General features: G+C 43.0%; 1 protein-coding gene across 1 annotated transcript in view; it reads left to right on the top strand.

Moving 5' to 3' along the window:
* LOC142492441 (cytochrome P450 2K1-like) overlaps positions 1-23940 on the top strand; it is a 60011-nt gene extending 36071 nt beyond the window's left edge. Inside the window, exons 8-11 of the mRNA XM_075595080.1 lie at positions 16892-17033; positions 18753-18937; positions 20258-20399; positions 22145-23940. Of these exons, the coding sequence (XP_075451195.1) occupies positions 16892-17033; positions 18753-18937; positions 20258-20399; positions 22145-22326 (651 nt within the window). The 3' untranslated portion in view covers positions 22327-23940. The remainder of the gene's footprint in view (positions 1-16891; positions 17034-18752; positions 18938-20257; positions 20400-22144) is intronic.
* The last annotated feature ends 662 nt before the right edge of the window (positions 23941-24602 follow it).

Here is a 24602-nt window from a genome sequence, read left to right as displayed (position 1 = left end):
CTTCGGATCGTTGTCCTGGTAGAAACGGTGACCATCCGGGAACTCATGTGTGATGTATTCCACAATCTCAGGCACAATTTTGTCTTGGAAGAAAGCTTTATTCATGATTCCTATAACGAGAAGAGAAAAGTGCTCAAAAAACTGTACACTAGTACAGTACAGTGCGTAAGGCAAAAGCGTGTGACATACATTTTACTGTACCTTCAAAGATGACGACGCATCCTTGTCCACGCCTAGAGATTGCACCCCACACATGCATCTTCACTGGGTGTTTTGGACGCGGCTTCATAGATATGCAACCTTTTTTGTGGAATGCAATGCAAAGGTGGCAAATCTCTCCAGCGAAACAGTAGACTCGTCAGTGAAGATGCAATCCTGGAAAGTTTCTCCACTGTTGATCCATGCCTGGGCCTGGATCACTCTCTTGATTTTGTTAACGTCCCTTATCATGGGTTATGCTCTGTAAAGGTCACTTTCTCCATCCCTCTTCGATGACGCTGCTGCTTCTCCTCTCTCGGAAATCCACAGGTCACCTCCTCCACCCTTCTTCGGCGACGCTGCCGCTTCTCTCCATGGAACCCCCATCTCATCCTCCGTAGCACCCATCCACCCAGATGTCCAGAGCACGCAATGCACGAGAACCAGCTCGTTAGACCGGATGCTGAATGGGATAAGTGTGGATATCCCCAGGAACTCTATTGTGCTGGCAAAGATAGATCTGCTTCTGGAGAACATGCTAACTATGGATCAACGGATGCAGAAGATAGAGACTGACATAGCATGGATACATCATTTTCTTGGTGTTCATGCCCCTGTATCCCCGACGCCGGAGCAGGAGGGTGGCATGGATGTGATGAATGGGACCTTCGACCACATTCCATCAGCAAGCGCACCCCCTCCACCAGAAGATTTTGTGTCTATGTATGCCGTTGAGGAGGAGGATTACATGACAACCACGCCAGGAGACAACACGGCGACCAAGACAAGAGGAAAGCTTCCTCCCAGGCAACCTACCCTCTCCCGCCGCCACAAGCACACCCGCTCACAGAAGCACACCCGCTCCCAGAACCCAACCTACACACACTTGCATCGAGACGGTGCCCGACATCATCCTGCGCGACCTGCCCAATCCACTCAGGGAGAAGTATAGTGCTGGTTTACCCCACAAGTATGCAATGTTAATTTTTAAGCACCACGTGTCCTACTCGGTGTACTGCGAGTGGGCCTACAAAGTGAACTATGAAGGAAATCGCGAAAAAAAGGCGCTTCCTGACAATTTAAGAAAGACTATTCTGGAGGAATTGCGGCACTTTTTTTCAATTACAGATCCTTATTGAAAAGCGTTTGAGACTCCATTAATGGCATCTTGCGCCATACAAGGCATTGGCCCTGGAAGGACAATCTGGTGGGGTACGCATTTGCGTCAGTGTTCAACTGTTGTTAATTTTTTGTAAATGTTTTGTTCCAGTCCCCGAGGGCCGCAAACAGGCCCGGTTTTACATAAATAAAGGAGATGTTGCGTGTTTTAACTTGTATTAATAAAGAAATGTTTTTAATTACAGTACTGTACACACAGGACCTGCACAATTCCTGTCCCCGAGTGCCGCAAACAGGCCTGGTTTTCAAAGGTTATACTGAAAACCGGGCCTGTTTGCGGCCCCCGAGGACTGGAGTTGTGCAGGCCTGACTGACTGTTCTGTGCACCATCCCACTGTAAATGTTTTGACTTGCTGTACTTTAATAAAGGAGATGTTGCGTTTTTTAAATTTTCTGAATAAAGAATTTTTTTTAATAACACCATGTGACTGTAAACCATACTGGCTGACTGTAAATGTTTTGACTTCTGTACATACTGTAAATGTTTTCACTAGCATTAAACCACACACCTGTTGATGTTTTGAATTGCTGTGCACTTAAAATGTTTCTACATTGTACAGTATTTGTAAATAAATGTTTTTGTACTTACTCCACCAATAAAAGAAAATGTTGATTTGCTTTAAATTGTTCCATTGTCTCCTTTTATACTGCAACAAAATACAGTGTTTCTAGAATGTACAGTATTGTCCAGGCATACTGTACTGTATACTGTAGACATGCTCAGTACTGTATATCACAAGAGTATTAAAAAAATTACATCCTGTACGGGTATATAATACACATATGTACTGGAATACATGTAGAATAAATGCATACTTTTTATTTTCTCGGGTTTATTATACAGTACGTGTATATATAAAAAGAAGTCTTGTATACGGTCTGAAAACATCAGCATACTGTTTCAGGTATTCTATCCTAATCAATAACAACGGCCACTAAACTGTAGACTCCGGTACGTGGTTTTTTAAATCCGATTCAGCAATGTGCAGGCATTGTTACACAAAGCGATATTATCCATCGAAATCCCAACATTCTCCGTTTTCCGCATGAGATGACAAAGTTTTCTTTTCTGAGGAAAAACAAAAATAAAAGTTTTACTGTAATGGTCAGTCCCCTAAAGAAGTTCCTAGTCAGTCCCACCAATAATTTTCTCGGGGGGCGTCTCCTGTTCACATGCGCATGCGCCTACCGTCGATGTGATGACACGCATATGAGTTTCAAGAAGGTCCCAATGCACATGCGCCTAGCGTTCCACGAATTATCTACAGTACTGTAGAAGCTGCTCAGCCAATGATATTGCTTGCAGGAGAATCGCTTGACTTTTGAATCGCACTAATATTGATATTTTCAAAATAAAAAAAACAGAATAAAATACGGCAACATTACTCACCACAGAATTTCCCAATCATCTGGCGCCGGACCACTGCCAGTCCAGTATTCTTGATCATACACGTTGACAGGTGACAGCAGGACTACTACACCTGTAGTCAGCTGATTAGGTTTGAAATCGCTAAGGTACATGCAAGCTTGCTCGAAACTGTACGCGAAATCCGGCTCATGCTGCAGGTATCCGTGCGTGGACAGACAGCAAGAGTTGTCACTGACGGTCGGACCGTTATTGGAAGCCGGTGCTGGTGCTGGTGCTGGCGCATTGCTTGCCAGCGACTGACATTTCTTACTTGGTTTTAACACGACCTTTCGCCTTTTACCGTCTGCATGATCATAGATACGGGAAAAACCCGGTGATACACACCAATACCCTCCAATAAATTCGGGATCAATATGAAAAAAACATGGATCGCTACATAACTTTTTCCTTATTGCACGCTTCCACACATGAGGAGCTGGCGAAAATTTGTAAAAGTCATAGTTTTCGATAAAATACTGATAAATTTGAACAACTGTTGCCATCTTATCATCTGTTGCATTAATCGCGGCCCATATTAAATAAGCGTACGTTCTGTCGGGTTTTTGGAACACGGGCTGCACTTGTACACTCATGGCAGCGGGACTGACTCTGGACAATAACAGAAACTGGTGTTTGTCTTTCTTTAATATGAAATTCTAAATTGATACATTATTGTAACCTCTTCCTTCAGTCCCAAGGCCAATTTACAATAGACCACTGTGGTATCTTTTTTAAACGAAACACCTGCAAGTCGACACATTTCTGAAGCGCATGCGCATTACAATTCATGAATATCTGCCATCTGGCAGACACGCAAAGAATTGCAACCAATTAAATCCGAAACATTCTCAATAAACACATCAACCGCGCATCAACCGCGCATCAACCGCGGCTGTGAATGCAACATGAATGCGGTATGAATGCGGTGAAGTGTGTGACATTCGGACAAAAATCCCGGTAAAATGCGGTGATGTTGGAGAATAAAAGGGGCCGCGACAGCAGTTCCTGGAATTTGTCAAACAGTTTTGTTAGCAACAGTCTGATAAGTAGGGAACAAGTTTTCTTAATTAGAAATTTGACGAACAAATATTTTGTAGCTCCGAAATACACAATGTAAAAAAGATTGGGAACCACTGTCCTATATCTGTCAGTATAGTACATAATCCTAATTAATTTATAGTTACATTCTCTCTAAAGTCCAGAAGAAAGTTAATTCAACAGCCATGGTTTCTCAATTGTTTCCCTCTTAATTATGTATTTCTGTCCTGTGTACTTCTCTGGTTTCTCTTTGACTTGGACAAGGTCCAATTTTGGACCTTCACATGCACTCCCCCTACATACAGTACAGATGAAGTAAGACTTACTGGCCCCAGATCTACAGAAATAAAAGCAAAATCCTGCAGCTCGTGGGACAGAAAAACCATGTATCCCTCATCCCACTTCAGAACTATTCTAGCCTTCACATGGGCCTTAACATACTCAGCTATGCCTATAGTGTAGTGGGTAAAGGAAAGGAAAAAATCTTCCTAAATTCATACGTGTGAAAACAATATTATGTGCAATATAATGTGCACAATGCTGCAGAAAATATAATTATAAGTGCACTCTCTGAAGTGGGAGCCTCACCTCTCACTGTGCTACTACCTGTAGATTCATAGTAGTGAGAGAGCAGAGCACTGCCAAAATGATGAAGAGGGCTTGATGCAAAAAATAAGTTTATTTATTAGGCATAATAGCCAAAAAAGGGCAGACACACTAAATTAAAAAACTCTGACGCGTTTCCCGCCGTGGAGGCGCTTTATCAAAGAGCTCTTTGATAAAGCGCCTCCACGGCGGGAAACGCGTCAGAGTTTTTTAATTTAGTGTGTCTGCCCTTTTTTGGCTATTATGCCTAATAAATAAACTTATTTTTTGCATCAAGCCCTCTTCATCATTTTGGCAGTGCTCTGCTCTCTCACTACTATTTTTTGACTTCCCTGCATTGTAGCACGCACCGGCACTTCTTACACGGAGCAGCTGATCCATCCGAGAGGATTTCCTTCACTAGCTGCATGTGTCTCAGTCATTGCCAGTGTGCAGCCGATAACCCCTTCCCTCACCTGCTCCGGGACATTCCAGCATTGACGGACCCAATTTGGAGGTTTTGAGTGTGTCGTCCTCCCCACCAACAGCCGCCACTTACCCCCCTGCAGCAACGGACCGGTTCATCAGGAGTTTTCCAGCAGGCACCCGGTTAGACGGCCAGAGACTCTGCTTGCAGGGCTCCATTACACCTGTCAGTCTCCTGCACCGGGTTTGCCGCACGTTCAGCCGAGGAGGTCAATACCAGCTATCTCCTCCTCCCAGGGGGGGGTGTGTACCATCGGCGTGGGGAAATCGTTTCCAACGGCTCCAAACAGGTGAGGTGGGGGTATTCAGGCCCGCACATACCATCGGCACATTAATTGAGACACCCTTACCGTTTATCTACTCAGTTTTGGTTCTTTATTAAGTGCTTATTTGTCACTAACTGCCTGGCATATTTGTAGCACCACCAGGGGATCACCCCCATTTTTCTCACATACCTGTAGATTCAGACCTGGGCAGGATGTGGAAGTCAATGACATCACACAATCCTATGGTGTAGCAGCTAGAGAATTGCTACCAGTGTATGAAGGGTCATGGGTTTGATTCCTGCATGGTATGGTAAAATACTTAGTGTAGGGGGGAGGCGTGTGTGTCTGTAAGCAAGAAAGCATTGGGTGTTATAATAATAAAAAAGAAACAACCTTGGCGATTGTTTTAAATTGGGATCACGCTCAGACTGCTGACCCGTGTTACATCAGATCACGCTATAACGGTGTTGAGCTGTACATTAAAAAGTCATAGGGGCTTATGCAGAGAGGATCGAGATTAACAGGGAAAACGGCAATGAAATATCCACAAATTTGGGATAAATTATGGCCGTATGCAGAAAGCGCCTTTACCTTCTTTTAGCAGATGGTAGTAAAATAGCCAAGTTTTCCTGGCTACCTGGAACACGCCATAGTAAAGGGCAGAATGGCGCGTTCCAGCGCTTCGGTCCTTCTGGCATTGCACGCTAAAATAGCATGGCGAGTTCCAGGTTCTCGGCACAAGTTTGCCGACTTTTACAACTCTGAAAAATTTTCTGGCCACTTTTAAAAATTGCTCCATTTTCTCCCGAGTTTAAGGATTTCTGGCTAGTTTTTTCGCCAGAAGATGGCGCTATTTCCTTATCTATGCTCTCTGCATAAGCCCCTTAATCTTTTTATTTTAAATCCTACAAGTATTTTCTCATAGTACAGAACTGATTTATTAAAAAAAAAAACACATATAGGATATGCAATGTCCATACTTATAATTACATGTATGTATGTTTTCATTTAAACTTCTATGGACTATTTCAAACTGATCTATTCTTATCGTAAAATCATCCCCAAACTCCATGCATTCTATGCTTAAAGCAGAAATCCCAGTGATAAATAGAGGTAGGGACACAGTGATTTCTTAAATTGTGCATCCCTGGGCATTTCTCTGGCACTTAGTTGAAATTGGGGCCATTCTAACAGGCATCCCACAGTCAAACTCGGTTTCACAATCATACAGCTGCAGCGGCCATTATTCAAACAAATCACACGTTGTGTACATCGGAATACCGATGTCATGACGTGGGATGTCTTCAAACCTTACCGCCTTACGACGCGAGTTCGGCGAGTGCAGAAAATGGCATTTTAGAGTTCTGGTTTTTAAACAACTGAAATTGACACAGTAGCACAGTTCTGTACACATTTCAATTCATTAATTTCATTGCACCCAAAGAAACATAATCCATGAAATTCAACAAAGCATTCATGATAAGCGTGGGTACCTGGGGTGATAGGCCGCATTCATGCTGCGTGGAGTACAGCATAGCACACGAAATCGGCGCTGTGATTTGTTTGAATAATGGCCGCTGCAGCTGTACCTTCTTTCAACGTTTTCTAAAACATCCCAATTCATATCATAAATATCTCTTTCCTTTAATTTTGGCGCATTAAAAGCGGACACAACAGCATTTCCGTTTCCTAACTAGTTTTTTTTTATAACTTTGGTTTTATTGAGTTTTTCAGCAAAGAACATGTACAACAAAATCTTCACCATACATTGTACAAAGAAATTGTGTTACAGACTGACATTTCTCACAAACAGAAAAATAAAAATAAAATAAAAAGGGGGGGGGATGTAGGGGAGAGAGGGGATAGGGAAGAGGGGGGAGGGTGGTGTGGTGCGGGAGTCGATCCCACTAGAACCAATAGAATCGTGTAGTTTCAACTCCTAAGGGTTGTTACATCCTTAGCACCTCCAGGTGAACCTATCCACCCGAAGTCTTAGATACCCACTTCACGAGCCTGCCGAGGATGTTCTTGGCACTATGTGTTCTGCGTGGATCTTACGCTCAGCGTTATTCAAGGGAAAACGCATCTATTACTATCAAAGCAGGATAGTATCTCTTCCTACTCCCGGGATGTCCCTCTGGTCCAACCAAGGTGTCCAGGTTTTTAGATAAATTTCGCCAGTGTCATTAACTAGACTTGTTAATTTCTCCATCTGGCATACAAACCAAATTCTGTTCCGAATCTTGGGAATTAGGGGAATTTCGGGTTGCTTCCATAGTGCTGCGATCTCGCACCGAGTAGCTGTTGCGAAATAAGCAACTAGTTTATTACTTGATTTAGTCCACCCCAAGGACGGTCTGTTCAGCAGAAACCGCCACGGGTCCATGGAAATTTTAAGATTTAGAATCTTCTCAAGCCAATCTCTGATTTTTCGCCAAAGCGGTTTAATCCTCGGGCAAGACCACAGCATATGTAGCAAATCAGCCGTTGCTCCGCACTGCCTAGGGCACAGGGGGGAGTACCCTGGTACAATTTAGATAATTTCAAGGGAGTGTGATACCATCGCATTAAAACTTTATATGCGTTTTCCCTTAAAGTTGTGCATATAGAGCTCTTGGCAGATGCCATAATTATTCTATTCCACTCTTCAGTCTCTAGGACTTCACCCAGATCTCTCTCCCACTGATCCATGTACCTCAGTTTGTGGCCAGCTTGTACTCCTGAACCGATCACCTCTTTGTACAACAGCGATATGAGTCCCCTGGTATCCGTCTCAACTAGACAGAGCTTTTCAAACTTGGTTAGTGGGGGTCGTGGGGTAACGCTAATGTAAAATGCTCGCAGTTGGAGAAATCTAAATATTTCTGAGGGGGGGACGTTTGATTCCTCTCTAATTTGTGCAAAGGGCTTTATATCTTTGCTCCCCTCTAGATCTCGGAGTCTATGTATGCCTAATTGCTTCCAAATTGAAAATTCCTTTCTGTACAAGCCTGGAGCAAAATCTGGGTTGCCCCACAATGGAGTCATCAGAGATCCTTTAGATAGCAGATTACATTTACTTTTATTGGCCTCCCAGATAGCCAGCGAGTTCGCCACTGAGGCCAGCGGCTTATTCAGCAGCTTCAAGGCTGTTTTGGGTAACCATATCAAGCTTTTTAACTCGATTGGGGAGCAAGCTTCACTTTCCAATGCAACCCACCTTTTCGAATCCGGGTTTACATGCCATTGGGAGATTTGGCTTAATTGTGCCGCTTTGTAATAAGATAACAGACAAGGTACCGCCAGACCCCCTTCCAATGTTGGCTTTTTTAGAATCATACCCTTTACTCTCGTTTTTTTTCCTTCCCATATGAATTTGGATATAGCAGACTGAAGTGAGAGTATGTCCGTCAGTCTAAGTGGCACCGGTAATGTCTGAAACAGATATAGTATGCGTGGGAGGAGATTCATCTTTATACTATGTATCCGTCCGATCCATGAGATTTTAAAAGACGCCCACTTTCTCAGCTCTTCCTTCAGATCGCGGATCAGTTTGGGGAAGTTCGCCTGGTAGATACTATTGTAATCTTTGGGGATTATAACCCCTAGGTATTTCACCCCTTTTTTCGGCCAATTAAAGTTGAAATTGAGCTGTATCAACTTTTCTGTCTCTTTCGGGAGGCTTATATTCAGGGCTTCAGACTTAGATTGGTTGATCTTAAAGCCTGATATATCGTTAAATTTCCCTAGCAAGTTGAATAGGTTCGGCAAGGAAGTGAGCGGCCTTGAGATTGTGAGCAAGACATCGTCTGCGTAAAGAGCTATTTTATGCGTTTGTGTGCCCGTCTCTATGCCTCCCACATCTGGATAATCTGTGCTGCTAAGGGCTCTATATACATTGCGAATAGAAGGGGGGATAATGGGCACCCCTGTCTGGTGCCGCTTCTGATTTGGAGCGGGTCGGACGGAAATCCCTGGTGGATCACCCTGGCTGCCGGTCCCTGGTATAGTGACAGGATAGCATTGATCACCCGTGCTCCCATCCCAAACTCTCCAAGCGTGGCCCTCAGATATGGCCAGTCAATCCTGTCAAAGGCTTTTTCAGCATCCAGACTCAACATCATAACTGGGATCTTACGTGTATTGGCTATATCTATCAGATCAATGATCCGTCGGGTGTTATCTGCAGCTTGTCGACCCGTAATAAACCCGACTTGATCTGGATGTATGAGTCTGGGCAGGATGTGACTTAATCGGTTGGCCAGCAATTTAGCATATATTTTGATATCGGTGTTAATGAGCGAAATGGGCCTGTAACTTGAGCAGTCTAATGGGTCTCTCCCAGGCTTATAAATTACTGAGATGGACGCTTGGAGCATCTGTTCCGGGAATGCAGCCCCGTCTAGCACCGCATTGAACATTCTGAGGAGGTGAGGCCCCAGGAGCTCAATGTATTTTTTATAATAAAGGTTGGAGAACCCGTCAGGTCCAGGTGCCTTGGCGGGTTTGAGGCTCTGAATAACCTGGGTAAGTTCCTCTAAAGTAAAATCTGCTCCTAAAACTTCCCTTTCCGAACCACTCAATCTTGGTAGGTGTGCGCCCTTCAGGAAGTCCTTCATGGCCCTTTTGGTTTTACCATTATGTGCCACCTTTTCACCATTATAGAGGTTCTCATAGAAACTCCTGAATTCCTCCACTATCAGTTTTGGGTTGGCTGTTTTGGCTCCTGTTTTTAGCCGTAACTCCCGGATACTATAATTTGGCTGTCTATTCCTCAATTTGTTGGCCAGTAAGGTATCTGGTTTGTTTGACTTATCATAGAATAGCCTTTTGGACCAACTCACCGTGTTATCTGCCTGGGAGGTCAAGACTAAGTTAAGCTCGACTCTAGTGTCTTGAATTTCTTTGAGAAGGGCCGAACTCTGATCTCGTTTATGTTTGAGTAGTAATTCTCTAAGCTTATTTTGTAAGGTATTGATTTTCCAATTCCTTTCTCTTTTTTTTTTAGCCGCTAATTTAATTAGGGTCCCCCTCAAGGTTGCCTTGTGTGCTTCCCACAGTACAAGGTGGGATTGAACACTACCCGTATTAATTTGGAAAAATTGATCTATCTCTTTACTAATTATTTGTTCGGACCCTGGGACCTTCAACAGTGCCTCATTAAGTTTCCAATTTGCTCCCGGCCTGTCCAGAAATCTTTGTGTGCACCGTAGCTCTATAGGTGCGTGATCCGACCATGAAATATCATGGATCCCTGAGTGGGGGATCTTCGGGACCAGTCTGCTAGAGACAAAGAAGTAATCGATTCTGCTATAGGATAAATGGGGGTGCGAGAAAAAGGTGTAATCTCTTTCTAACGGGTGCATCTCCCTCCAAATGTCTATTAGTTGGCTATCCCTAAGACCTTTCAGGAGGGCATCTATATATGACTTTTTGTTAGCCTTCTGGGGGCCTGACCTGTCCATCCCTGGGTTGATCGCTACATTGAAATCCCCTGCCACAATTAAATCCCCCTTGGCTACTGATCTCAGTGTGTCAAAGAACCCGTTAATGAATGAGGGGTCTTGCTCACATGGAGCGTATATTGTAGCCAGCGTTATAGGCTGGGCTTGTATAGTGCCTACTAAGACTAGGTATCTACGTCTTTATCTCTCTTAACTACCTCTTCTATAAATGGGACGTTGTTATGAAGCAAGATTGCCACTCCTCTCTTCTTTTCCGTCCTTGCAGAGGAAAGGTAAAACCGCTTGAAGCTCTTATCCCAGAATTTGGGGGCGCTTTTGCCGCTAAAGTGCGTCTCTTGTAGGAACACTACGTCGGCCCGCTTGCGTTTGTAATCCGCTATAGCTATTCGGCGTTTTCCCGGGCTATTTAAACCTTTAGTGTTGTGGGATATCATAGTCAACGACATGGTGTAGTAGGGTTGTTGTTATCGCTGTAAGTGCTGTCTATATTGTAGGCCCCTTTAGCCTCTGAGCTCTCTGGTCCATCTACTTCAGTCGGGGGTTGCGCCCGCACCACAGGGGAAGGGGGTGGAAGGGGGGGGTGGGGACGGGTAGGGGGTAACAAAACAATTGAGAGGCCGAAGCTGACCTTGGTCAGCAATGGTCCCTTGGCCCTCAGGCGAACCTTGTGCCCTGGAATGCCCGGTGGGGGCTTCCTAACTCCCAACCACATCTCGTGGCCGGGTGCCCGAGGGACTTGTCTGTGCATGATGGAGTGACCCATTCGTGCACAGCTTGAGTCGCAGGTGGCCGGCCCAGGTGGTCCCGAACCCGGCACCATCTACGCATTATATGCAAACAATATAGAGAGAGAAAGAGAAAAAAGGAAGCAATGCTTCTCCCCCTCCTCTCCCTTAGGCATACGTTGTGTGTCATAGCAAACCGACATGTGTAAATCACAAAAACTATTTACAGTGAAACAGTAGAACTAGTTAAGTCCTTTTCGTCTTCCCCAGCCTTCTTTGTGTCGTCTCCCAATACGGCTGGTGGCGATCATAGTGTCCCAATAGAGTGTGCGGTGTGTGGCCCCCCTCTCCTCCCATCTGTGGGCTAAACCCGGGGGGGTCTCCCCCTTACGCTAAGTGTGACCTAGGGTTAACATTTATGAGAGACAGAGTAGTGAAAAGTCTCGGACTGTAGCCTCCATCATCTCTCCTGTGCGTAACGTTTATTCACGTCATCCCTCCCCCCCCTCCCCTCCCCTCCCTTCCCTTGCTACCGGGCTCTTTGACTCCATAAAGGGGGTGCTGATTGTTCTGGAGTCCTCGGGTAAATGGTGTCCGGTCTCGGAGCAGCGACCATGTGTGGCGATGTCCACTTTGATGGCTACCCCTCTTGTCGAAACAGCCCCGAACTCCCCGCTCCTCCTCTCAGGAGCTCCAGACTGTAAGGGTTGGAGAGAGATGTTAATTATATGACAATGGATAGTGGCATTCCACCCTGAGAGGGAACCACCTTCAGCCTACTCTTCCTATCTCACCTACTTCCAAACTCTCTCACCTGAGATTATCATCCTCCCTCCCTCTCCTACCTCCCTTCCAGAAGCAGGGCCCTTTCTCTTGTTTACGAGGGTGTTCTCTCGTCTTTGCAGATCCCCTTTCTAGATTCTCTATTCGTTCTCTCCCTCTTCCCTCTCCCACTCTTTCTTACCCCCCTCCTGCTTATCCTCTCCCTGTTCTCTCCTCCTTCCTCCATACTCTTCGTCCCTTCTACCTGTCATCCTTCCCCTCTCTGACCCCTTCTTGCTCTCTCTGAATGCCTTACCAACCTCCCTCCTCATTCCTCTTGCCACCTTCTGCACTTCCCTCTGGTCCCCCCCTACCCCCCTCCCTTCCCCCCCCTTTCCCCACCCCTCCCTGCTATAGAGATCAACTTATGTCGTGCTGCTGGAGTCTGTGTTGCTCATCCTCCCGAACCAGTCCGGCTTCTGCTTCCTCCGTCGCCAAGGTTCCTTCTCTTAGATGGGTCCCCCGGATCTGTTCGCTGCTTTAGGTCATCTTTTCACCACACGGGGGTGCCCTCCGCCAGTCTATCGATCGACTAACCTTCAGTCGAAATGCTGCCGTCATCCCATAGGTATCTCTCTCCGGTCGGACCCCCAATGCCAGAAGCAAGATAGCCGCGACTCCAGATCCCCCTACCAGAGGATCCCTGTGACAGCCTTCTTCACTAGCTTTAAGAACATGGCCGCATCACTCTCTTCTCGTCACCCGAGGGGATCAGATCACAAAGTACTTCTCTCTGTTAGATTTTGGGCCGGGGAAGGCTCCTTTAACTCCTGGCACGGGGGTAGAGAGCCACAAGGCAGCCCTCAGTCCTTGCGTTTGCTCCCTGACGGCTCCACACGCTGCCAGGACGCCGCCGGGATAGGAGCTTCAGCGGGGACCTGTCGTTCGGGGCTCGGGGGAGAGACCGGTAAGTCCAACTTTTTTAAGAATTCTGCTCCTCCCTCCAGCTGTTTCAGGGTAATGGCCACTCCGTTTTTGATTACCATTAAGCCGAAGGGAAAAAGCCAACGGTAGCGAATTCCATGATCCCTTAGGACTCTGGTGACAGCTCCGAGGGCTCTCCTTTTTAACAGGGTTTGTGGGGCTAGATCCTGGAAGACCTGCAGTCTCACCCCTTCAAATTCCAGGGTCTTGGCAGTTCGGGCAATTTGGCACACCTTATCTTTAATTTTGAAATAATGAAGCCTAATGATGATGTCCCTCGGGGGGTCACCCTGTTGTGGTTTAGACCGTAGGGCCCGGTGACATCTGTCGAATTGCAGTTCAGCCTCACTTTTATCCGGCAGTATATGTTGGAGCCAGTTTGAGGTGAAGTCCTCTGGATCTGACACGGATTCCGGGACTCCTCGCAGGCGTATGTTGTTACGCCTTTCCCGGTTCTCCGCGTCCTCCTGTCGGTCCTGCAAGTCAGCAACCTGTCTGTGTAGTTGGGCCATGGACTTGTCATTTTTTTGATGGTAAGTAGCATGTGCGTCCACTTTGTTCTCAAGTGTGTTTGTTCTTTCCCCTATGCTATCTATGTCCTGCCTTAGCTTCCATAATTCTTTCTGGAAGAAGGACTTCATGTCCGAGCAAAATGCCTTCATATCAGTTCTCGTGACCCAGTCCTGATCTGTGGCCCCCGCTCTGCTTGCAGGTCTGCTTGTGGACCTGTCGCTTTCAGAGTCCGAGCCCGCCATTTGCCCGCTGTCTTCCCCTCCACTCACTAGCGTCGGCTCTCCTTTTTGGAAATAGTCGGTAACCACGGAGGTTCTTTTGCGTGTAGCCACTTTCTTTGGCATCCTTAGGTGTTCCTATTTCTAGGCTGCTGTGTTTCACTATTGATCGTCGGTTTTTTATGCTTTTATTATTTAATATTGGTGCCGGCTGGGACGGAGCCTCTCACTTAGGCATCCATAACCCTAGTCGCCGCGCATGCGCCCTTTTCTTTCTTTTTTAATCTGAAGTGGCCATGCATTGGGGAGCTCAACATCAGCGGAGGCGTTTCTGCTCAGTGGCCGTATGATTCTGACAGCAGTTTAGTGAGGTAAGATGATCTCTCCTCTTTCACCCCAAGCCGCAGCACCCAGCTCCTCAAATCTGCCTTTCTTGAATTCAGGGAACCAATTTGTTATTGCAAACAGTGTAGAGTCTTATAAACCTGCTTTTGCAAGTGATGTTACAGCCTCTACAGTCCCTTAGTGTGGTTAGGCTGCTTTTTTTTTTTTTTAAATGTATATTTATTTATTTACTGTCTTGTGGGGAACTGTTTCTTTAAATCAGCCCTGCGGCGGCCATTTTGGATTTGGCCGACACGCAGGCTGGAACGCATGGAGCTCGGCTGCTCCAGCCCCTGCAGCAGCTCTGCACAGACTTCACCTCGGAGGCACCAGGAGGCGGAGGTAAGCGGAGGGAGCGCAGGTAAGCAGGGGGAGATCGGCACGGCCCTCGGCTCACCCCGCGCGGCCGCTGGTCAGGATAAGGTAGATCTTGTACCGAGCCCCCTCTCTCTCACTATGCGGCCATTTTAGACTGCCAGAGGCCGCGCCAGAGTCCCGCACCACCTCGGCCAGCACCCCCGGCAGCCCCAATCACCCCCACAGCGGAGTGGAGCAGGCAGAGGAAGGGGGAGCAGGCAGAGGAAGGGGGATATATAGAGGCGCTCTCCGGATGGGGACAGGTATGCCCGGGGTTCCGCTCCGTTCACCCACCGCTACAGGGCAGTGACGGCCATTTTGGGTGATGTTCAGCCTCTCCTAAGCCTCGTGCTGCCCCAGGCTGGAATATTTATGGGATAATTATGGGTTACTCACCCAGTTCTCCCTATTGTGAGCCTGCCCTTATTATAGCTCTTGCTCTCCGCGGGCAGGGGAAGCCAGGGGAGAGTTTGACACCGGGTCACGATCCTTGAGGGAGCTCTGCTCTGGGGCTGCAACTGCTGTTCTGCACAGTAGGCCCCAGTACCCAGGTTATTCATAAGATATCCAAATTAATGTCTTATATATGTATTTATGTCCTTGAAATGATCAGCGCTTCTTGGGTTATTCAGATTTGAACAGTATCACTTAGTTTGGTGTAGTGTGAGCTAGGATGGTTATAGATGTTTAATCACACTTTTGTGGAGCTACAGAATCACACAGCCATCTTGTTTCGGCTCCAAGCCCCGCCTCTCCTAACTAGTTTTTAATGGATTTATTTATTTTATATACATTAGCCCCTTGGGCATCTTTCAGCTTTTCCACAAGCCATTAATTTTCTCTGCAAACGTCCTTATTCTCCAACTGTGTTTGCTGGTTCCTTACACCCATAGCAGCAGCAGTGTTTGCATTAATTTTTAGAGATTCAATTGTGATTTTTAAACCATTCACTTTGTCTTCTAAATTCTGTGTTTCCACACTTATGATTTCATAACGTTCCGCTACCCAGCGGGCAGCAAATGAATTCTTTCTCTTGGACTTGGAATTGTGTTTTTCCATTATTGGCGTGATCACATAACCCAGAGCCTGAAACCATGGATCTGAGGTTTCTTCCATACATTTAACATAACCTCAGGGTTTGTTACCTTGGCAATCTTTTTCAACAGACCCTCCATTATTACATGTTTTAATTATTACTCAACGTGCTACACACACTTTACACAAATGAAATCCCCGGCGCATGGTATGGACAGACAACAGAATGGATTACCACTAAAGTTGACAAGAATCCAATAGATATCCACAGTTGATAAAAGTCTGGATATTTTCCATATAAAAGTTCTGCTCCGGTGCTGTACTCCTCACCGATGTTATCCTATTGTATAATACACAAGAGGAGAGGAAAACACACCATAGTGCAGTATGCAAAGTCCAAAATCTTGTACCCTGTAGAAACCAATATAAAATGTCTACTTACAAAGTGGGCATGCAATGCATGCGGTGCCAATGTCTTCTCCCGCTGTTCCACAAACCCCACGTGTTCCAGTCTCTCTGGCTCTGTTTCTCTCCCAGCACTACCCCACTACCAGCACTCAATTTGTTTCCCCAAAAGATAAATATAAGGGTAAAAAAAAAATGTTGCAGAACTGCAAAGCTTTAAATAAAACACACACACAGAGAATCACACTTACAATATGTCTCTGCTGACAATAAAACACAATTGCCGTCCGCAGCTTGTCCGAACTGGAGCTCCAGCTGATGCTAGTGATAGCCGCGATCACGTGACCTTGCACGCGTACGGATAGCGTTACTGCAAAAGCGACCTACACACTCCTTTGGACGGCAACAAAATCAAGCTCCTCCCAACAGGTTTCGTGACAATGCCAGTCACTTCCTCAGGGGTATCCCTGGTGGTGGTGTTATCTCTGTAACAGGTTCTTTGAGAAATTTGTTGTTGGGGTCTCCTAGGCAGCATCCATCAACAGGTGATCCTCATTCAGGTCTTTTAGTGGTTATAATCATTTTTCACTTGTTAACTATATTATTTGTCATTTTCTATTTGTGCACTTTGTAGGTTTAGCGCTATTTCATTTAGGATATTTTAGTTAGGTTCTTTTGGTGCTACACACACTTAACTGAATAACAGATTGATTTATCACACAATACTATTCACTTCTAAATGTGTTTGCCAGTCACACTAAACCCTCCTGCCACGGCTCGACATTTTCTAAGAAATCCCCCTTCTGTATTTCACTTTCTTTTTGGGTGCAGAGGCTTCCCTGACATGACAATAAACTGGCAATAAATACTCTAACAACTCGTTATTTTTTTTTCTAATTTTCAGGATGAAAGAAACCCTCAATCATATTTCGATATTGAAAACCTGCCCGTTATTTTAAGAAACATGTTTACTGCAGGAATGGAGTCAACAGCTACCAGCCTCCGCTGGGGCCTCCTTCTGATGATGAAATACCCCCATATTCAAGGTACAGTAATTGCTATTGATCTGCAATCAAATGAACTATACGTTCCAGAATCTTGTATACCATCTACTTTGCTATGATGCTGAAATGATGGTTACTTACTTTAGGTAGAGACATCAACATAATATGTGAGTTCTTGTTAAGATTTTTTGAAAAATGCAATAATCTTTTATGTGTACTAGCAGAATGACACAGTACGACTCTTAACCTTTAGTTTTTCTGGGTGTAATATTTATGGAATGAAAAATGCTTAATACATTCTCTTCAAATCTACAAGCAGCAAACACTGACCTTAAATGGGGGTAGCATTTTTACCCCCACACAAAAAGGGACAAACTTCAACCCCAGCAGAACATAATGTAGGAAGCAAAACAGAAAATCACATGGAAACTCTCCAGAGGGCCATGTTTTAAAATATACTGTATGGGTTAAATGATTCCCTTCTTAAGTACTGTATACTATTAGTACTGTATACTAAATACTAGTTCGAAAAAAAAACCTATTTTTGTAAGCTTACGCAGGTTCTTCTCAGATCCTGTGAGCTAGTGCATTGAGAATTTAATACTATTTGATGGTATTGAATTATCTTAGTTTTATTGCAACGATATTTACTTTAGGAAGATATACAGTAATCTAGTAAATTCAGCTAAGTCTCAGATGTGTTGAATTGTTTACCATGGTTTAAGTTTTCATGCACATACAGTACTTCTGTAAATTTGTATTTATAAAGCCACTGAACGGCTCTTAAAAAGATAAGACTTAAAGCAGCAAATCTGTTAAAACATTGGAAAAGGGGAATAAAAAGTACACACTGGGAGAATGGAGCCCCCAGCTAAACATGATCACGGTCCAGCACAAAGAGAATTTCCCGTAAGGATTAAAGCAGCAGAGGTCCCTGCTTCTGGATGGGACTCCCGCAGTGTTAATCCTACCAGTCTAAGAGCTGCACAGATTAATCAGAGAGAAGCAGCACCTCTCTCTGTGTCTCCTGGTGCAGTTCTCACAGCACATCTCCCTGTTTGTTTATTTTTAGTACATAAAATTGAAGCAGGGGGTTTCAGGAGCTGAGCCAGGAGCGGAGCCAGGAGCTGGGAGAAGGAGTGGCTCAGTGAGTAAAGACTGGTACTGAGTTTGAAGCAGGGGAACCTGATTCAATTCCTGGTGTTGGCTCCATGAGACCTTGGGCGAGTCACATTATCTCTCTGTGCCTCAGGCACCAAAAACATAGATTGTAAGCTCCATGAGGCAGGGACCTGTGCCAGCAAAATGTCTCTGTAATGCGCTAAGTAAAACTAGCAGCTCTATACAAGAACATATTATTATTATTATTATTCATTTAAGATCCGGGACCCTCTGCTTCCTGAGATACAGGCCTCAGCAAGGGGTGCCGGAGCTGTTTATGTGTCCCGGTCACATGGGCCGTAATGCTGAAGATGTAACCTTGCAAGAGACACCAGCACCTGCTACGGATATCTAACTCGGGAAGCAGGGGATCCCCGAACCTGAAATGAATGCAGTTTAAGCCCCAGAGATCCCGTGCTTCAATCCTATTTTGTAAAAATAATAATACTAATAGTGAGTTCTGCTGTAAAAGCTGCACCGGGAGACACAGAGAGAGGAACTGCTTCTCTGTGATCTCTCCGTGCAGCTCCAAGACTAATGGCGACTTGGTACAGATGTAGCATCTTGTATCTACTGTATCAGCTTTTTTTTTATGTTCAGAAAAGGTACAAGAAGAGATCACAAGAGTAATAGGATCAGGACAACCTAACTATAATCACCGTACAGAAATGCCTTTCACAAATGCAGTTATACATGAAACCCAGAGATTTGCTGACATGTTGCCAATGAGCTTGCCACATGAAACTACTAAAGATGTCAACTTTAAAGGATATCTTATTCCAAAAGTAAGTCTATTATTTGCATTCCAAGATAAAGCTAACATTTATTGTTTAAAGAATACTGTTTGCACCTGACAATAATTGTGTTAGTATAGCTCAACCCTGCTGTTGGCTTTAACTGAAAACAGCATCTACTCCTTGTTCTCAGGCACTTACAGGTTACATACTGTACTCTGTTGTAGGCTTACGAAATCAACATCTGTGAATGTCTTTATTTAGACCTGATGTACGTACTTATACAACAACTGATATTTGTAGTCTTACTGTCAGGGTTTTATTGTGTTGTATACAGATGCAGCCACCCATATTAGAACATTTACCTGGGAAATTCTGGGACAGTCTCACACTAAATGCCTCAACCTTGCCTCAACATTTCTGTGAGATTCTTAATGGCCCATCGGATTACCACAGCAGGGGACGCCAGGGTCCGGGGGGGGGGGGGGAAGGGTCCCTGCAGTCCAATTCAAGCTCAATAGGACTGCAGGGACCCCTGCTGTGTTAATCCGATGGGCCATTAAGAATCTCACAGAAATGTTGAGGCAATGTTGGGGCAAAGTTGAGGCATTTACCGTGAGACTGCCCCAGAATTTACAAGGCAAGAGTTCTAATACTGGTGGCTGCATCTGTAGTCTATTTTTATTTATATAGTTACATCCGTGCACTCAGTGCAGTGTTTTATAAGACATAATACAGGGGGAATGAATACAAATAAGGAGATGTGCATCACATTTAAAAGCCAGGAGTCTCTTTCCCGAAAGAGCTTATAAATGGTACGATGGCAGGCAGAAGCAATGCAGGGAAGTGCAACATTTGGAAGGCATGGTCAAAAGGGTAAGTACATACTGTATGCAGCGAGTCATGTAGTCACATTAGAGAACTATGGAAATGTTTCATTGTTGAATTTTGAGTTTAAAATGTGTGTTTTCAGGGTCTTTATCTTTAAATTGTAGTTGAAATTGTTTGATTAATATACTTTCTCAGAGGCATGTGCTCAGCGAGCCTTCTGGTATTTGGGACAAAGCATTATTTACAGGATATAGCAAGTTATTAAATAACAACGTTCCAAGTAAGAGAAACTCATCACTGTCTGGGATTTTTATTAGCAATGTGATTTTCTGATGATTCAAAAAAATATTTTACTAAATTATTAAATATTATGTTAATATGTTTAATAGCATTTTAAAACACATGAATATTCTTTTCAGTGTAAACTATCCTCTATGCAGACTAAGTGAAGGAGAGATTCTTATTTTTTTAAACCATTTACAGTATGTAAACTTATCCACATTAAATTGATGTTCATGTATTTTTGGTTTTCATTTGCAGGGGACATATATTATCCCATTGCTCACATCTGTCCTGCACGACAAGACACAATTTGAAGAGCCAGATCAATTCAATCCAAATCATTTCCTTGATTCAGAGGGCAATTTTATAAAGAAAGCAGCTTTTATGCCATTTTCTGCAGGTACCTTAGCTTAGCGTGTGAAATACAATAGTCCTTTATTTTGAAAGAAAATGTACAGTATACATGGACTGTACTGTATATTGTGACAAGCTTCTAAAGTAGACTTTTTGGTGGGAACATTTTGATTATTCTGACACGTAAATTAAAATTGTATTACATTTGCTACATTACATTTTCTGTGGCATCTGCTTTAATGCACATTTTTGTGTCAGTATATGATATGAAGAATAGAGGTCTTTTCACATACTAACACTAATATTCAAAATGCTGTGAAGTCATTATCACCTTGTTAGGGAAGTGTTACTGTAGTTCCAAGTCACTTACATGGACTTGCAATTCAACACTGAGACAATAAGACTTCACAGCACACTGTATTGAAAAGGGGCCTTACGTTGTCCTAACAATGTATTGCTTTAAGAATTTCCAATTCTTTCCAATTTTCTTCCAATTTCCTAATTCTCACAGCAGGGCACACGTCTCCAAAAAAAATGAAGAAATGCATTTCCTTTACAGAACATCACCCTGCTGCATACTATGGGATGAGTTAAATTCTCCTGCGTTGAATGCGTGCGTTAAATGAGTACTGCACTAGAGATGGGAACATTTTGGGGGGCGGATTTGCATCTGCAGCGAATCGTCCGGTTCCTTTGGTCTTCATATCAATCTGGAAAAGGCTGATTCACATTTTGCGGATTTTTTTATTGTTATAACAGATTCCGCGACCAGCTGGCGGATTTGTAGAATCCAATGCATGGATTGTATTCTACAAACTTCCTGAGGCTTTAGAGACAGTAAGTCTCACTACATCTGTAGTTCACTTATATTTGTTTAATTTATGGTCACATATACTGTATCACATTATTATAGATGAATTAACACTAAAATTAACGTTATTTTAACCAGTGTATTAATATTGTAATTTCACAAGATAAACACAAACAATATTTATTTTGTCTTATTTCAATTATACATAATCCAGTGGTAGTAGTATTTTTTTCATGATTAATAATATTCTCAAGCTGCAGATAGCGTATTTTAAAAATGGTCTTTTCGTTGTTTTTACTAGTTACTCTCTCTTTCTGAATGTTAATGATTTATTATTAGAAGTTAAAATGTATTCATGTTTTGGAGGTATTCTTTAGAGTATATACCTTGAAACACCATGGTACCTATTTCTTAAACACATCTGAAAAGCGTCACCGTTTGAAACAGGTGAATTTGTGTTTCCTAGTCCAATCATCTAACAGAAACAGACGAGTCCATCCCTGCAGTAACGCTTTTCTTTGTTTTTTTAGGGTTAGTAAGGACTAGGGGCAAGCAGCTAAATCATTAATGTTTTCTGAGTCTCTGTTTTTTTCTGAGGAATGTTTAACCTCTTTGAAGTAATTAATATGGCCTAATTACCTTGATATTTTCAAGAGCTGTAAGCATGCAATGCTAATTGCAGAAAAGCATTCTTGAAAAATGTGGCCAAATTAAAGTATGCTTTCTTCATATAGTATTCTGCTACCTAAATTACTGTATACCACTTTTCGTTCTCATCCCTTTGCTTAGTTCTACTAGTACATTTTCTGAACTTCCACCAATGAGACAAACAAAATAGCTCGGGAAGGTTTAGGGATCCATCAACTCAAATTAAACACATATCAAGCTCAACTTCTTATTTACCACATTGACTGCCTAATACGTTTAAGATGCATTCCTTTATTTGATTGATAAGCGCTGCTGTGTGTTTTGTTTTGCAGGTGCTAGAGTTTGTGCTGGGGAGACTCTTGCAAGAATGGAGATTTTCATCTTTTTCACAAATCTACTGCAGAAATTCACATTCCGCCCACCGTCTGGTATCACTGATGTGAATCTAAACTCAGGAATTGGATTTACAACCACACCATTACCACATATGATCTGCGCCATACCCCGTTTTTAAGAGACAACAATGGGGTAGATCCTCAGAAGTCTGTTAAATTCTTAAAAGTGTGTTACCTGAAGTAAACATATCGTTAAGTGCTAACAGCGATCTTCAAAGCTCAAATACTAGATGTAAAGTGCTGTTTTCAGCCATAAGGAGCTTTTGAATTATTAGAAAGGATGTGTGTGTGTGCTAATAATATGCAAAAGAGGTGTTCCCTCTAACAAGGCATATCCTCAGAGCTCTGTTACAGTGAACACAGGGATTTAATGTAAGGATCATAGCAAAAGGTGGTGTTACTCACATTCAGACCCTTAAATAGGTCTTTTACAGGTTCTAGATAAGTAAGACCACAGTTACGTATGTTTCAACTATTGTATTGTTATTTATCAACTTTTTTCACACTTCTTTCTTCTCTTTTTTTTTTAACTTTAATTAAATAATTAAACAATTTCTTGAAAGAAGTAACGCCATCTTTGGGTAAGACCTGCTCACCACCATATTATTTGAAGCTAATGCAGGGAAGTGCTAACTTGACATGGCCTTAAGTGTATGCTAATGTGATAACTAACAACCATTGTTTCTGTATGTACAGTATTTAGCTTTGAGGATAGCCTTTAAACCCATTGACACTAACGGACGTTACCTATTTAGATAACGTCAAGTTAGTGGAGCAAATGGAATGGAATTCTGAGGATTTATCCTTATGAAAGCAGAACACATAAACAAAAACTATATAATTATTTAAGAATGTCCAGCTATCTCCTTATTTCTGAGTGCATTTAGATAAACTTGAATAAGTAAGTAATATGTATCTACTATTTATTAAGTTCTGAGCATGGTATCTTTTGCTGTGATTTAAAAATAATGAACTATATTTAATTATTTCTTGTTATAATACGGTACTACAAAATACTGAGGGCTAATTATCAAGCCCAATCCTACCCTAAAATTGACTGTAGGAGGTATTTTGAATATGTATCAATGTATTGAGCATTTTTGATTAATTTTACCTTCATAGTATTAGCAGGGAGTGGTTATAGAGATCAATAAGAAGAGTTTCTATTACATTTTACATCGGAGTTGTCAAATGTCTCCTTTTATTCCATGGAAAAAAAACTCCACCAGGTCTAATGTGGTTTAAATAAATATTGCTAACAGGTATAGGACAAAGTTAAAATTAAAGAATGTTTGATGTGCATATATACATATTCAAAAAGCCATGGGCATAGACCCCAATGAGCTTAAATTGATTGTACCGTAGCATATAAATAATAGCAGAGCAATACATTATAAATACAGCTCAACCCCATTATAACACTGTGCTTGAGGTCCAAAGAATCACATCGCGCTATAAGAGGATCGCGTTAGAAATAATGTACAATTGTATGCATTGTACAATAAAGTATTTAGGATACCAATAATCGTGTTGTAAAGTATTCATAAATACGAAAATTGGGAGCCACGCTTGCATCGGATATAAGCGGATTCACGTGGTAACGGATCCCGTTATAACGGGGTTGAGCTGTGGCTTCATATATTTTATTTAATTGGTATTCTTTCATTAAAGGTAACTAACAATCCTACCATGGAGTTATGGTTTGATTAATGTTTGAGTGTTAGTGAAACCTGGACGCCTATTACTGTATGTATTTTACTGTTTGATAAGTAATTTGTTAAATAATGTTGTTTCATATCTTCAATAAAGAGACACAGCTCTTACATTGAGAAGTTTGGGGGTGGAAGTGTTTTGCTCACTAATGTTTTAAGTAGAGTTTCTCCTCTACCATCCAAGTCATGTGTCTTCCGAAACATCTAGGGGGTGAAAAAAATAAGGAGCACAGCCCAAATCGACAAAGAAGCCAGACAAGACAAAAATTACACCAATGAAATGTATTTAGGTTAGTACCATGAATAAAAGACAGCGAATCCTCGGGCACGTTTCGCATCAAGCACATGCGCTTTGTCAACTTACTGTACAGTACAACATACAATACAACATAGAAAACAAGGTACAACATAGAAAACAGCTGATACATAGTGCACTCCACCAGAAATACCGCTTCTGGTGTAAAGCAACAATAGCTGATGCTACCAGAAAGGAAACTCAGGTGAGAGGCATCAAAAAAAATCAGTAATAGTCAGTGAAGAGAATTAACCTATGAATTATAACAAATATAACGTATACTGACATAACTCACATACCGTACGGAGAAATAGAGTAGCAATAAATTAAAACTACACATTGATACCAGCACCCCCTAAACGATAAGTATCTCTGCAAGCATGAGGTC

Source organism: Ascaphus truei, chromosome 4, assembly GCF_040206685.1.
Source record: "Ascaphus truei isolate aAscTru1 chromosome 4, aAscTru1.hap1, whole genome shotgun sequence".
Classification (NCBI taxonomy): domain Eukaryota; kingdom Metazoa; phylum Chordata; class Amphibia; order Anura; family Ascaphidae; genus Ascaphus; species Ascaphus truei.
Note: the sequence above shows the minus strand (reverse complement) of the source record. Positions and strands in the feature narration are given on the sequence as shown.